The sequence below is a fragment of the Magallana gigas genome, chromosome 1 (genome assembly GCF_963853765.1).
Source record: "Magallana gigas chromosome 1, xbMagGiga1.1, whole genome shotgun sequence".
Taxonomy (NCBI): Eukaryota; Metazoa; Mollusca; class Bivalvia; order Ostreida; family Ostreidae; genus Magallana; species Magallana gigas.
In genome coordinates, this window is record NC_088853.1 from 4,583,690 (window position 1) to 4,596,156 (window position 12,467).

Consider the following 12,467-nt stretch of genomic DNA (forward strand, 5'->3'; position numbering starts at 1 on the left):
TTAACAAAATATTTTTCAGAAAAGAGATAAACTAAGAAAACCATGAAAAATTACGACGTTTTTTTAGTCTCAATTTTCGGGACCAGGCGAGCTTTAACGCCGTTTGAGCATGACAAATATGAATGCCAAATAGCACATCTATAATCTCTTGTCTACAATCCCTGAAAGTTTAAACTCAATATTTTTTTACCGTTTAGGAGGAGATCCCTGGACAAGCTGACCCTCTGAAAATTGCTAAAACGTCATTATCTCAAGAACGGAAGTGACGTCATCAAAATAAAAAAATATGTATTGAGTTCAAATAAATATCTATCGAATCTGTAAGTTTCACGAAAATCGATTGAGCCATCTCCGAGAAATCGCCTGCACAAAAATGCGTAAGAAAAAAAAACAAGAATGAGAAAAATCATTATAATGTTAGGCTACATAACTGTTAGATAAACATATTTGCTTCTATAATCTATTACGAAATACCCCTCGGTAAAGAACTATAGGAAAAAAGACTTTAGAGCCCTCTAGGTCCCTAATATTATGAGCCAGCCCCTTTTTCATGGTATCAAATGAAAGGTCATTTGATTATAAAGACATTTTGTTCAACAAGTGTTCAGAAATCCGTTACCATTCTTGAGATATCTCAGAAAGAATATTTTAGGGGCCGGTCCCTTATCTCCTTATTGGGGCCGCTGAACCAAATTTTTTAGGCTGCATGTTGTTAAGGACATCATTTTGAGCATCTTTTCTTTTATACTGCATTTCAAAATATTTTTTCTTTTTGAGATATAGGTGAGCAAAGTTTTGGACTTTTGACCCCTAAAAATCCTTAATTACGTAACACATGAGAAAATCGTTATACTGCTTGGCTTCATAACTGTAAGATAAACATATTTGCTTCTATAATTTATTACAAAATATCCCTCAGTAAAGAACTATAGTAAAAAGACTTTAGAGCCCTCTAGGTCCCTAATATTAGGGGCCAGCCCCTTTTTCTTGGTATCAAATGAAAGGTCATTTGACTATAAAGACATTTTGTTCAACAAGTGTTCAGAAATTCGTTACCATTCTTGAGATATCTGAGAAAGAATATTTTAGGGGCCGGTCCCTTATCTCCTTATTGGGGCCGCTGAACCTAATTTTTTAGGTTGCATGGTGTTAAGTACATCATTTTGAGCATCTTTTCTTTTATACTGCATTTCAAAATATTTTTCCGTTTTGAGATATAGGTGGTCAAAGTTTTGGACTTCTGACCCCTAAAAACCCCTAATTACGTAACATATGAGAAAATCGTTACACTGCTTGGCTTCATATTTGTAAGATAAACATATTTGCTTCTATAATTTATTACAAAATATCCCTCGGTAAAGAGTTATCGGTAAAAGACTTTAGAGCCCTTTAGGTCCCTTATTTGAGGGGCCAGCCCCTTTTTCCTGATATCAGCAGAAAGGTCTTGTAAATATAAACTTTTTTTACATTACATGTTTTAACAAAATATTTTCCAGAAAAGAGATAAAGAGAGAAAAGCACAAAAAATTACGACGCTTTTTTATTGTCAATTTTCGAGCCATAGCGAGCTTTGGCGCCAGTAGTGCTAAACATACAAAACAACAATCATGCAAAACTTCAATCTTTCGTTTACCAACCGTAGAAATTTGAGCTCAAAATCTCTTATAGTTTAGGAGAACGGCCGCAGACAAAATACCCTTATAAAAAATAGAAAAATCTCAATATCTCCAAAACGGATGTGACGTCATCAGTGCAAAAAATTTGCTATCAACTTCAGACCACTATCTATCACATCTGAAAATTTGATGGAGATCGGTTGAGCCGTTTCTGAGAAATCGCGTGCACAAAAATGGGAAGAAAAAAAAAAAGAATAAAAACTAGAGCAAAGCTCGTTGCAAAGCAACGAGTGGGTCTTCCGTTAATGTCGAAAGTAAAGCTTAAAGTTCCTGTAAGAAGAAGTGTTTTAAACTTATACCAGGAGACATGAAAACAGAAAGATTTGAAGAAATCCGAATAATTCTTGCAACGACTTAACAAAATCCGAATGGTTTTAAGTACGAGTTAACAAAAACCTTCACGATTTCATGAACAATTTAACCAAAAAAAATCCGAATGTGTTAAAGTACGACTTAGCAATACATTTTTAGGTACGGGTTAATTTAACCAAGAACTTAACACTATTTTGTAAACCAAGAATTTGAGGGGCCAGTCCCTTTTTTGTATCAATCGAAATGTCTACCAAATATAAACATATTTTGTTCAACTAGTGTTCAGGAATTGTTAACCTTTCTCGAGATATCAGGCCCCGGGGCCATAAAACTTAGCTAGCTCAGATCTGAGACCGAAAAAAAAATCTCAGATATTGATCTCAACTTAGTTCGTCTCACTTAGAGTGTGCCATAAAGGAAGTTTAAGCTCACTTAAGAAAGTCTAATTTGAGACAGAAAGTGAGATCTAAACTTAGCAGGATATCAAGTGAATTGTGGATGATCTTTGTTTGACACATGGCAGTGCCACGCCCACTATATGGCGCAATAAAAATATATGCATGAAAAAGTATGAAAATAAATTTTATAAATGTAAATACTACTCAGTGTTATCTTTTCCTAGTTCGTATGCATATTGTTACGTCATTTTACGTTAATTGACGTCATCAGCGTCAATCAACGTAGCAGCCGATATGGGTGAACGGGAAATCGATTATCTCATAAGCAAAAACGTTGAACAAACGATGAACCAGGTTCAAAACGAGCCATACTGGACTCCGTTGGAGAGGGAAGTTCTCTATGAAGAAGTTTCCAAAAGAATTGAAGTCATTGATGGAAAGTTCAAAGGGGCGAGTAGCGGCAAGGCCGAGAAAAACCGAGCCTGGCTTGAAGTAACGGACGTTGTTAATGCGTAAGTCGCTTAATTATTTTTAAACATGTTGAAAATAAAATATTATAATCACAATAATTATTTTCAAAATAATTTTCTCATATGCATATTCTATTGGTTCAGCAGCTCGATGCAATCGTGAATATGACAAGATCAGCTTTTCAGTGAATGTGTCGTATAAAAAAATAGTTGGCTATACGGAAGAGTTAAAAGCTATATTCATAAATGCAAAGCAACTCTTCTATATCATTTTGTCAACAGAGTCTGGCGAATAATAAAAAGTCCATCACCTAAAAAAGACTTATGAACTCCCTAGTTAGGAACTATTTATAGAGACTCAGACTGTTTACATTTTACGTCATAGCTAGTAACAAATGTGGGTGTCGCGTCATTTCGACCACACAGATATTCGGCACGGATGCACATTTCATTCTGGAATGGATACTACTGATAGTTTCCTTTAAATAAAACACACAAAAAAGGATAATTCAATTACAATTTAAAGCATTCACTGTCACCATTAACTACTAAAACTTATTTTGTCTCCTTTTTCTTTATATAGAAAGGGAACAGTCAAAAAGAGAACAGTCAAGCAAGTTAAGAAGCAATGGTCAAATATGAAGCAGCGAGGTAACATACATAATCACTTTTTTATTCTGTAGAGATTTTTCAAAATTGATATATCATGTGCATTTGCATGAATCATTGTATTTACAGTAAATCATTTCATTTTTTAAGCCAAAAAAATCAACAGTCAAACTAAGTATCCAGGGACAGGTGGTGGACCAAAGCCCCCGTCTCCCTCCCCCATGGATGAGGCCATGTTGACCTTCCTAGCAGGAAAGCCCTCAATGGATGGAATAGATGGGGGTTTGGAAACGGCTTGTACAGCTACAGGTAAGTAATTAAACATCATCTTATCTAGAATGATTTTCAATTGAATTATTTTCATTGTTCTCATTACTGATTTAGGATGTTTCTTGCAGGAGATCAACCCCACCTTCCAGAATCAGAGGAAGCTTCATGCAGGACTGCATGTACCAGTACAAGTGTACCGGTCCAGCAGATGGCTGACAAGAATCCTCCCAAGAGAAAGAGAAGTAGGGACATCAGCGAGATACACTTGGAGGTGTTGGAAGCTGAGAAAGACAAAATAAGATTGGAGAGTGATTACATTAAGCTGAAAATGAAGAAGGTGTCGGCAGAACTGGAATTAATCGAGATGCAGAAAAACTCTTTAAGAAATGGCTCTTTGAACTACTTGTCTCTCTCTCAATTTTCAGAAGTTTAATCCAGTATTTTGAAAAAAATCTTTCCTCATAGCTAGTAATTGATATTTTTGCCTTTTTTGTGTGTGGTTTTTTTTTTTTGGGGGGGGGGGGTTTGTTTGATCATACATTTATTTAAAATTACCATATGGTTTTATAGTTTTTTAGCTTTTTAAAAAGGAACATGTTATTTGATAAGATATTCTAATTCCATTCATGTAATATCAATCTCCCAGATTCATGCTCATTTTATTAATATGGTAAAGGCAGTTAAAATAAGGAAATATATAACCTCAGTAAATATGGGCAATATTACAAGTAAATTTTATTTGAAACTTAGATATGGTAAAAAGTGTCAACAAAAACATACGGTAGTCAAATACATATGTACCAATACTCTCTCTCTCTCTCTCTCTCTCTCTCTCTCTCTCTCTGAAACTTGCTTTGTGAGATTTTTTTATCATAAATCAAATCAAATCAACTTTGTATATTTATAAAATATTGAAATTTGTTCTTTGCATGTTGAAAATATCTGCCTTAATATTACTACATAATATACTTAATATTACTACATGTCTCAAATAAAATTGGTTACAAGTTTTCTATTCTACAATTAACTGTTTATCAATTTTGAAAATTATAGTTTGATTTGATAAAAAGAAATGAATTACCAGAATTAAAAGATGCAAAGTCATTAATTGTCTGGTAATTCAGAAATAATTACGAGCAATGTGATCCCTCACAGTTTTCCCATTGCCCCCCATGTCAACTACACCATCTACATCTTCAGCAACATTAAGGTCATTGTCATCGGAATTTGAGATGATGTCTCCTCTGTTGATGCCAATATTGTGTAACACACAACAGGCAACCACTGCAACACATGCCCTCTGTGGTGATAATCGCAGTTCGCTGTGCAAACAGGAAAATCTTCTTTTTAGAACCCCGAAAGTCTGCTCTATTAGCACCCTTGTCCTGCAATGTGCCGTGTTGTATCGCTGCATGTGTGCCTCTGTGGGGTTTAAATATGGAGTCATCAAGTAAGTCTTGAGCGAATATCCGGAGTCACCCAACAGCATCCCTTGTATGTGTCCTGCATAAATTTTATTTGTAATAGTCAGTTTTCAATTTGATGGAATACACAGTCATAAAGGTGTAATAATTTGAATCGGAATGATAGAGAACAAAACCTTTAATTGTTACCCCCTTTTAATTATTTAAGTAATTCTTATTATTATAAATTTATTTTCAGATAGATGGTGAGGGTATAGAATAACAACATGGCAGAACATACCAAACAACATACCATTTTCAAACTCTCTGCATAATACAGATTCTTTAAAAATCCTAGAATCGTGCACAGATCCTGGCCATTTGGCAACAACATTTGTGATGCAAAAATCAGGGCCACATACCATCTGCAATATTTTGAAAAAATGAGTCCAATGAAATAGTTGTAATTACCTAGATAATGTTAAGCAAATTCTGCTAGATAATAATTAAGAAAGTTTAACAATAAATTGGGAAATTTGGTGAATAATATGGTATGAATAAAAATGTGGAACCATCTTGATAAGATGCTGCACTCAAGATCATAGCAGCTAGCCTAGCGGCTAGGCCGTAGATGTCTAGGTATATTGAACAGCAGCTTGGCGGGCCACTTGGTCTATGATTTGAAGTTGGAATAATAATAAATAGTAAATACCTTTGTGCTTAAACTACGATCATCCATTAATATGAAAAATTTCCTGATTATCTGTTTTGAAACGCCCCATAAGCTTCAGGTTTCAATACACATCCAAAAATAGAAAGTCTACAGGGATTTTGCATTGCATCAGCCATTTATAAGCCTGGATGATAACATTGAAAAATTGTGCGAGGTGTCCCGAGTACTTGGAGAATGGAGAAAAGATGTAAACATTTCCCATTATAAATTTCAATATGAAATTTGTTTTCGTTCATGTGAAATTTTATGAGTGAAAAGGGATAATTTGTCCATGAAGATATCTTGGATATTTTTCATTTCATTGATTTTAACTGTACTTCTTTCACACATATCTGTATTTTTATTAAAAATCATCAAAAAGTGATGGAAGCAATAACTTGGGACAGACTATAATAATTAACATGGACATAATTGGTTAATTTTAAGCTGAAATATACATGCAAAAATTCTTCATAACTTATAGGATGAACAAAGTATCACTAAATATATATGTTTCATGTCTGTGACGAAGTGGTATCTAAGATATTTGATTCATTGCATAAAATATTCAGGCTACAAATATCTACGTACATGTAGTGGGTAGGTTAGCTTACTGTTTAACACTGAGGCTGCAATGTACATATATCATATAGCCCTATAATGTAGCAGCTATGATCTTGTGCGCAGCCAATTTAGCTATAAAAGTCCAAATGTCTAAAAAATTCAATAGCAAATGCACACATGCACAGAACCAAAGGGTTGGGATTGACCCTTGACCCCCCCCCCCCCCCCCCCGGAATGTTTTTTTCTGGATCCGCACATGGCTCATCCTATATATCTTAACTTAATGATACATTGTGTTTATATTATTTTAATCTTTATAGTCCATTTTGTTGGAAAAAAATATTACCTGGACGTTTAACGAATGGAAACCTTTCCTGTTTACATATTCCCCTTCGTTAACATTCGGTGCCTTGATCTTTATCTGCGTGCCATCTACACATCCAACCACGTTTGGAAATCCTGAAACACAAATTCTACATTTACGACAAATATTAACTTTCATCATGTTTTACACTTACCTCATATATTCGACTTGCGAAGAAAATACACAAAATGATTTGATTAGAAATCGACCGTGGCGTTTGAAAACGAAAGTAAGAAAATGCATCAAGAGCTCCTATTTACCCTAACGATACAAGTTATGATTCCATTAACAATTTATATTATTAATTGGGATTTTATTACATGCATGCTTTAATATTAACATTGTAATAAAAATTATGATAAAAAGTGAATGTCTCAGTAGAATTCGTCGATGATTGGTAAAATAGGCCTATTGTGTCGGGTGTTTAGCGACACCGGTATAAAAATACGGTTCAGTGAACATCTGCAGAAAACGCTAGTGTTGAAAACGCTCTATCTCCATTACCTATCGATGAATTTTCCTGATTTTTTAAATAGTTATTTATTAAGTATTTTTCTACCGAAATACCAACTTTGACAGAAATCGAAGCGGAAAATTTTGCATGACTGTCTTTCATATGAGGGATAAGCATGGATAAGTTTGGGGTAAAATGTATGTAAACATTACGGAGGCTGGACGATCCGCTCCTATGACCACGAAGTCAGGGCATTCGAAGAGAAACAAACGAGGAGATAAGTAATGAAAGTTTACCTGCTATTTCGAAAAATCTGCTCTTGTAGGACGAAACATCCCTCGGAAACTTTATGTAATTCCCTGCTTTCCCTGCCAAAAGACGACAGACATAGCGTGCGGCTCTGCCAGTAGTAGATTTGGCTACACCCAGAGACTCTCCAACTAAGTTATAAAATGATCCTGTCGCCACAAACCTCAGGGCAGCCAGAACTTGTAGCAAAGGAGGCAGAGGGGAATTTCTTAAAGTTGGATGAACCAAGTCTTCAAAGAACATACCAACTATAAATAGAATGGTGTCTGGCCTAAAACGGTACTTCCTAAAAACTTCATCTGCGGGGAGTTCTTCCAGTGGGTTGCTTCTGTCCTTAAAAACTCTTGGACGGGGCGTCTTTCTTCTTCGCTGAATGATGTTGTATAAATTCAATCTCGCACCCACGAAAGCCATATTGAAAGTGAGCAAAAACTAAGAAGTTAGACACCTATTTACTTGTCTAACTTTCTGAGCTCAAAAGTGAGACCAAACTAAGAAAGTGAGACTGAGACCGAGACAAGAATCCTTTATGGCACACCAAGTCTGAGACTTAGACCGAAATTTGAGACCGTCTCAAATTTCGGTCTCAGATCTGAGCTAGCTAAGTTTTATGGCCCCGGGGCCTGAACAACTATGTTTTAGGGACCGACCCTTAAACTCTTACTGGGGCCACCAACAACAGAATTTTAGCTGTCGTATTGTTTAGAACATTATTTTGAACAACTTTTGTTCTATAGTGCTATTCAAAATATTTCTCCTTTTTCCGATATTAATGATTAAAAAAAAATTAATTTCTGGCCCCTTGAAACCCCTAATTACGTAACATATGACTTAGGTATGGTACTGTATAGGTAAACAGCTGTAAGTGAACATTTTTGCTTCTATAATTAATAACAACATATTGTTCAATAAAGAGTTATTATAAAGAGACTTTAGAGCCCCTTTTTCTTGATATCAAATTAAAGGTCTTGCAAATATAAACATATTTTGTTCAACAAGTGTTTATGAATTGTTAACTGTTCTCGAGACATCTGTATAAATGTGTTTTAGGGGCCGACCCTTTAACTCCCTACTGGGGCCATCCACAACGAAATTCTAGTTATCATATTGTTGAAAAACATTATTTTGAACAACTTTTGTTCTACATTGCTTTTTAAAATATTTCTCTTTTTTCCAATATTAATGATCAAAGTGTTGAACTTCTGGCCCCTTGAAAACCCTAACTACGTAACATATGACTTAGGTATGGTACTGTATAGATAAACAGTTGTACAATGAACATTTTTGCTTCTAATATTAATGACAAATTATTGTTTAGTAAAGAGTTATTGTAAGAAGACTTTAGAGCCCTCTTCGCCCTTATTATGAGGGGCCAGCCACCTTTTTTAAATATCAAATTAAAGGTCTTGCAAATATTAACATCTTTTGCATTACATGTCTTAACATAATATTTATACATCAAAAAATATTACAGAAAATGTGCTAAAATTCCGTGAAAAAATTTGGTGCTTATTTTCAGGTTAAGGCGAGCTTCGAGGCCACAAGCAATTTTCATAGTTAGAAGCATGGGGGTACATCTACATAAATCCATCTGCAATCCCTGTAAATTTCAAGCTTCTATCTGGATTAGTTTCGGAGGAGATGCGTGGACAAAATGACCCTTAAAAATTTACAAAATCGTCAACATCTGAAACCGGAAGTGACGTCATCATTTGAAAATTTATAATATGTATGGCTTTTCATGTGATTTCAATGTGGTACTGCTTTGGTAAACAGCAATGCTATAAACATCGTTGCATCTATGATTTACTACGAGTTATTTCTCAGTATTGAAGATATCAAAAGATTTAACAGACCCTTTGGTCCCAATTGGAATGGCTAGCCAATTTTTCTTTCATATCATACGATTTTTAACTATTTGAATACATTGACCAACATTATTTTTCATATACACATTTTGAAGTTGTGGAGAGATCGATGTAACATGTTAGGGAAACCAAAAACCTTAATATTTTATTTCAGCTAAAAATATATCCACGGATAGAATTTTTTTTATATACATGGCTGGCTTTTTATAAACTTTAACATCTACAAAAGACAATGTTCGCTATTGATGAGAAATTAAAAAGTTTTAATTAAAACATTTTTATCGGGACGAAATATATTACTGGTGCGAGGACAATTTATCGTTAACAATACAAGAATTCTCTCAATAAAGCTTTTACAGATCTGGTAACTATTTATCCATAACGTTTCCATGACGATTTTATAAATTGTAATATTGACCTATTATATAGGCTTTTTATCATAAATCTCAATATTTTTGATATTGTTTTATTTATAAAAAATAATAAAATTCATTTCCGTCCTAATTCGTTAAGATCTTCATGCATTTGCAGAGTACTGTAATATCATACAAGTATTATATTGGCTATATCAATATTGAATTACGTATTTAAAGCTATACACGCTATAATTTTTGTCAATTTTGAATGACAGTGACAACGCATGTGTTTGTCTATTTATAAAAGTTATCCTTAATCTGTAAATTACAATGGTGATTTCCATCTCGTTACAAAGATATAGATTTTTAATTTTTTATTTTCCTGGCAGGAAAATATACCTTTTCATGAATATTGATTAAGGAAGAGCAAACCGACCTCATTGCGCATGTCCGCGGAAAACTAGGTGTCGTTATTGTTTGCCTAATTAAATATCCAACTTGATTTTTAGTATGCTAAACAATTGTTAATTTGAAATCCATACATGTATAATGAGTAAAATACGTTTGTCATTCACGATACCCTTACTTCTGCATTAACACTTATAGGATCTATAAATAGCACATAGGGGAAAACACAGGTCTACGTCATTTTTTTAAAGGAAGTATTCATTTCTACTCACAGGCTTGTATTTTTTCTTTTGTTTGTACTCGTATATCGGACAAATCTATGCTTTACTGAAAATATCCTTTTCTTTGTGAAACTATAGCAATTATGAAGATGTTGACCCTTCACCAGTTTTGGTATGAAAGGCTAAATTTAGCTGTCGATATCACGTGATAGATTGATATTCACGAGGAGGCATTACTTTCCTGTCAGGAAATTAAATATTTTTTTATTGTTTGATATTTTATATATTTGTTACGTGATCGAATTTAGCATTAAAATTAACAGCATAAAGGTAACTTTTATTAGTAATCAAACACATACATATTCCCCTTTATTCAAAATTGACGCAAATTATAGCGTGTATAGCTTTAATAATAATAATATTTCTTATGTATTTTAAAAAACTTCTGCATCAATTGTTCATTAAACTTGATATTAAAAATTAAGCCACTGTTTTACAGTGTCCATGAAATATATTATATACAATCTACTTTTATATCTACAAAGTACCTTCACTGAGATATTGATAAGACTTTTTGAGCGTCTTGTTTGTATTTAAAACTTTAAAATCTTTTTTTTCATTTTTGCAATCGAAGCAAGTTCTCTATATCTTCTATAATCATGACAATCCATCATTACAGCATCGGAATACGTGTATATCTTCAAAGAAAGAGAACAACAGCCTCGTGATAACTGTAAAACGTGGAGATTCTTTCTGTGTGCGCTTGAATCTGATTTGATATATAAACATGATCTAAAGTGGTTCCACCTTCTGTTGTGAAAAAATTTACTATCTGGTTAAACCCGTTGTTTTCCATAAAAGTTTGTATTGGTCCTTTCGCTTTGGTATCTTCGTTGAAATCTCCTAGGACAATGCAATTCTCGCCTTGTGATGTTACTGTGTCTATGAGTGATTTCAGAGAATGCAAAAACGTGGTTATGCTTAAAGTAGGCGGTCGGTAAACATTGACCAGTACTACATTCTTCTTTAAAAACTTGACAACAATGCTTTCTATGTTTTGGATCGAATGATGAATAATCTGTTTTTTATCATCATTTTCTTTGAGATAGAAAGCAACTCCGCCTCCTTTTGAATTGCGCAGCGACGTCATGTGGTCATCGTTGTTGCTATACGCTTGTATTCTTGCAAGATGGTGAAACTCAAAGCCATTTAGGTTTAGCTGAGTGATGTCTTGATCAGGTTTCAACCATGTCTCTGTTAAGCAAATTATGTTTGCCTTTGTAAATCGACTGTCAACCTTCATGTGGCTAAAGTGTTTCTTCAAACTTTGAATGTTATGAAGTACAACTATTGTTTTGTTGGAGTCAGTCTCAAAGGGTCCGTCAAGTTCTAGCTTTTGCATGTCTTCCATGGCTGATTTGACATCTCGATCGGCATATAACTTGTTTTTCAACTTTGTTTTGTCATTTGTTTCGATGAATAATCCGTTCTTTGATGTTACTCTTGTTAATGCCACATATGCTTGACCGGGAGCAAATGTTTTGTCAAGGTTGACAACAACTTTTTCTACAGTCATACCTTGTACTTTGTGAGCTGTACAGGCCCATGAGAGTTTTAAGGGAAATTGCTGTCTTACTATTGAGATCGACTTTCTAATAACTATTTCTTCTTGGATTCTTTGAATTAAAACCATGTTTCCATTTTCAGTTCGCTTTCCTGTTTGTTTTCCTACATTTTCACTGTCAAAAATAACAGCTATTGCTGTAACATTTGATTTGTCAGCGTCTGTATGTTCAAAGTGGGAAATGTATCCCATAACTCCATTTACTAAGCCATCTTTGACATTGCAATTCCTTGTTAGCATGACACGAGCCTCAACTGCAAACAAAAGCGAGCTAGATAAACTGTCATTTTTGGTTTGGGATGGTTTATCTTTAAGGCAAAGTTTTCCTGAGGTTTTATCTTTTTGATAATCTTTTGCATCAATTTGTTTGAAATCTTTGCATTTTTGTTTCAACATATTCAAATTGTACGTGTTCACCTCATCGTTAGTAGAGAACACATGTAAAACAT

General features: G+C 34.1%; 2 protein-coding genes across 2 annotated transcripts; one reads left to right on the plus strand and one right to left on the minus strand.

Annotated features, from left to right (window-relative positions):
- Positions 1-2,312: 2,312 nt before the first annotated feature.
- LOC105329162 (myb/SANT-like DNA-binding domain-containing protein 4) lies at positions 2,313-4,303 on the plus strand. The gene is made up of 4 exons (XM_066081272.1): positions 2,313-2,898; positions 3,440-3,507; positions 3,616-3,774; positions 3,864-4,303. The coding sequence occupies exons 1-4, from the start codon at positions 2,681-2,683 to the stop codon at positions 4,166-4,168; spliced, it is 750 nt and encodes a 249-aa protein (XP_065937344.1). The 5' UTR covers positions 2,313-2,680; the 3' UTR covers positions 4,169-4,303.
- Positions 4,304-4,453: 150 nt separating this feature from the next.
- Positions 4,454-7,955, minus strand: LOC136273764 (putative nuclease HARBI1). Its single transcript, XM_066079126.1, has 4 exons — positions 7,529-7,955; positions 6,761-6,873; positions 5,452-5,563; positions 4,454-5,238 (listed from the first exon to the last, which is right to left on the minus strand). Exons 1-4 carry the CDS (start codon positions 7,953-7,955, stop codon positions 4,856-4,858), a joined length of 1,035 nt encoding a protein of 344 aa, XP_065935198.1. The 3' UTR covers positions 4,454-4,855.
- Between the last annotated feature and the right edge of the window lie 4,512 nt (positions 7,956-12,467).

Excerpts from the sequence above, each read along its gene's own strand:
- LOC105329162 (XM_066081272.1), top strand. The coding sequence starts at position 2,681 with ATGGGTGAACGGGAAATCGATTATCTCATAAGCAAAAACGTTGAACAA. Across the intron at positions 2,899-3,439 it reads GTAACGGACGTTGTTAATGC|AAAGGGAACAGTCAAAAAGA; the intron begins GTAAGTCGCTTA and ends TTCTTTATATAG. Across the intron at positions 3,775-3,863 it reads AACGGCTTGTACAGCTACAG|GAGATCAACCCCACCTTCCA; the intron begins GTAAGTAATTAA and ends TGTTTCTTGCAG.
- LOC136273764 (XM_066079126.1), bottom strand. The coding sequence starts at position 7,955 with ATGGCTTTCGTGGGTGCGAGATTGAATTTATACAACATCATTCAGCGA. Across the intron at positions 5,564-6,760 it reads TCCATTCGTTAAACGTCCAG|ATGGTATGTGGCCCTGATTT; the intron begins GTAATATTTTTT and ends AAAATATTGCAG. Across the intron at positions 5,239-5,451 it reads ATGCAGAGAGTTTGAAAATG|GACACATACAAGGGATGCTG; the intron begins GTATGTTGTTTG and ends AAATTTATGCAG.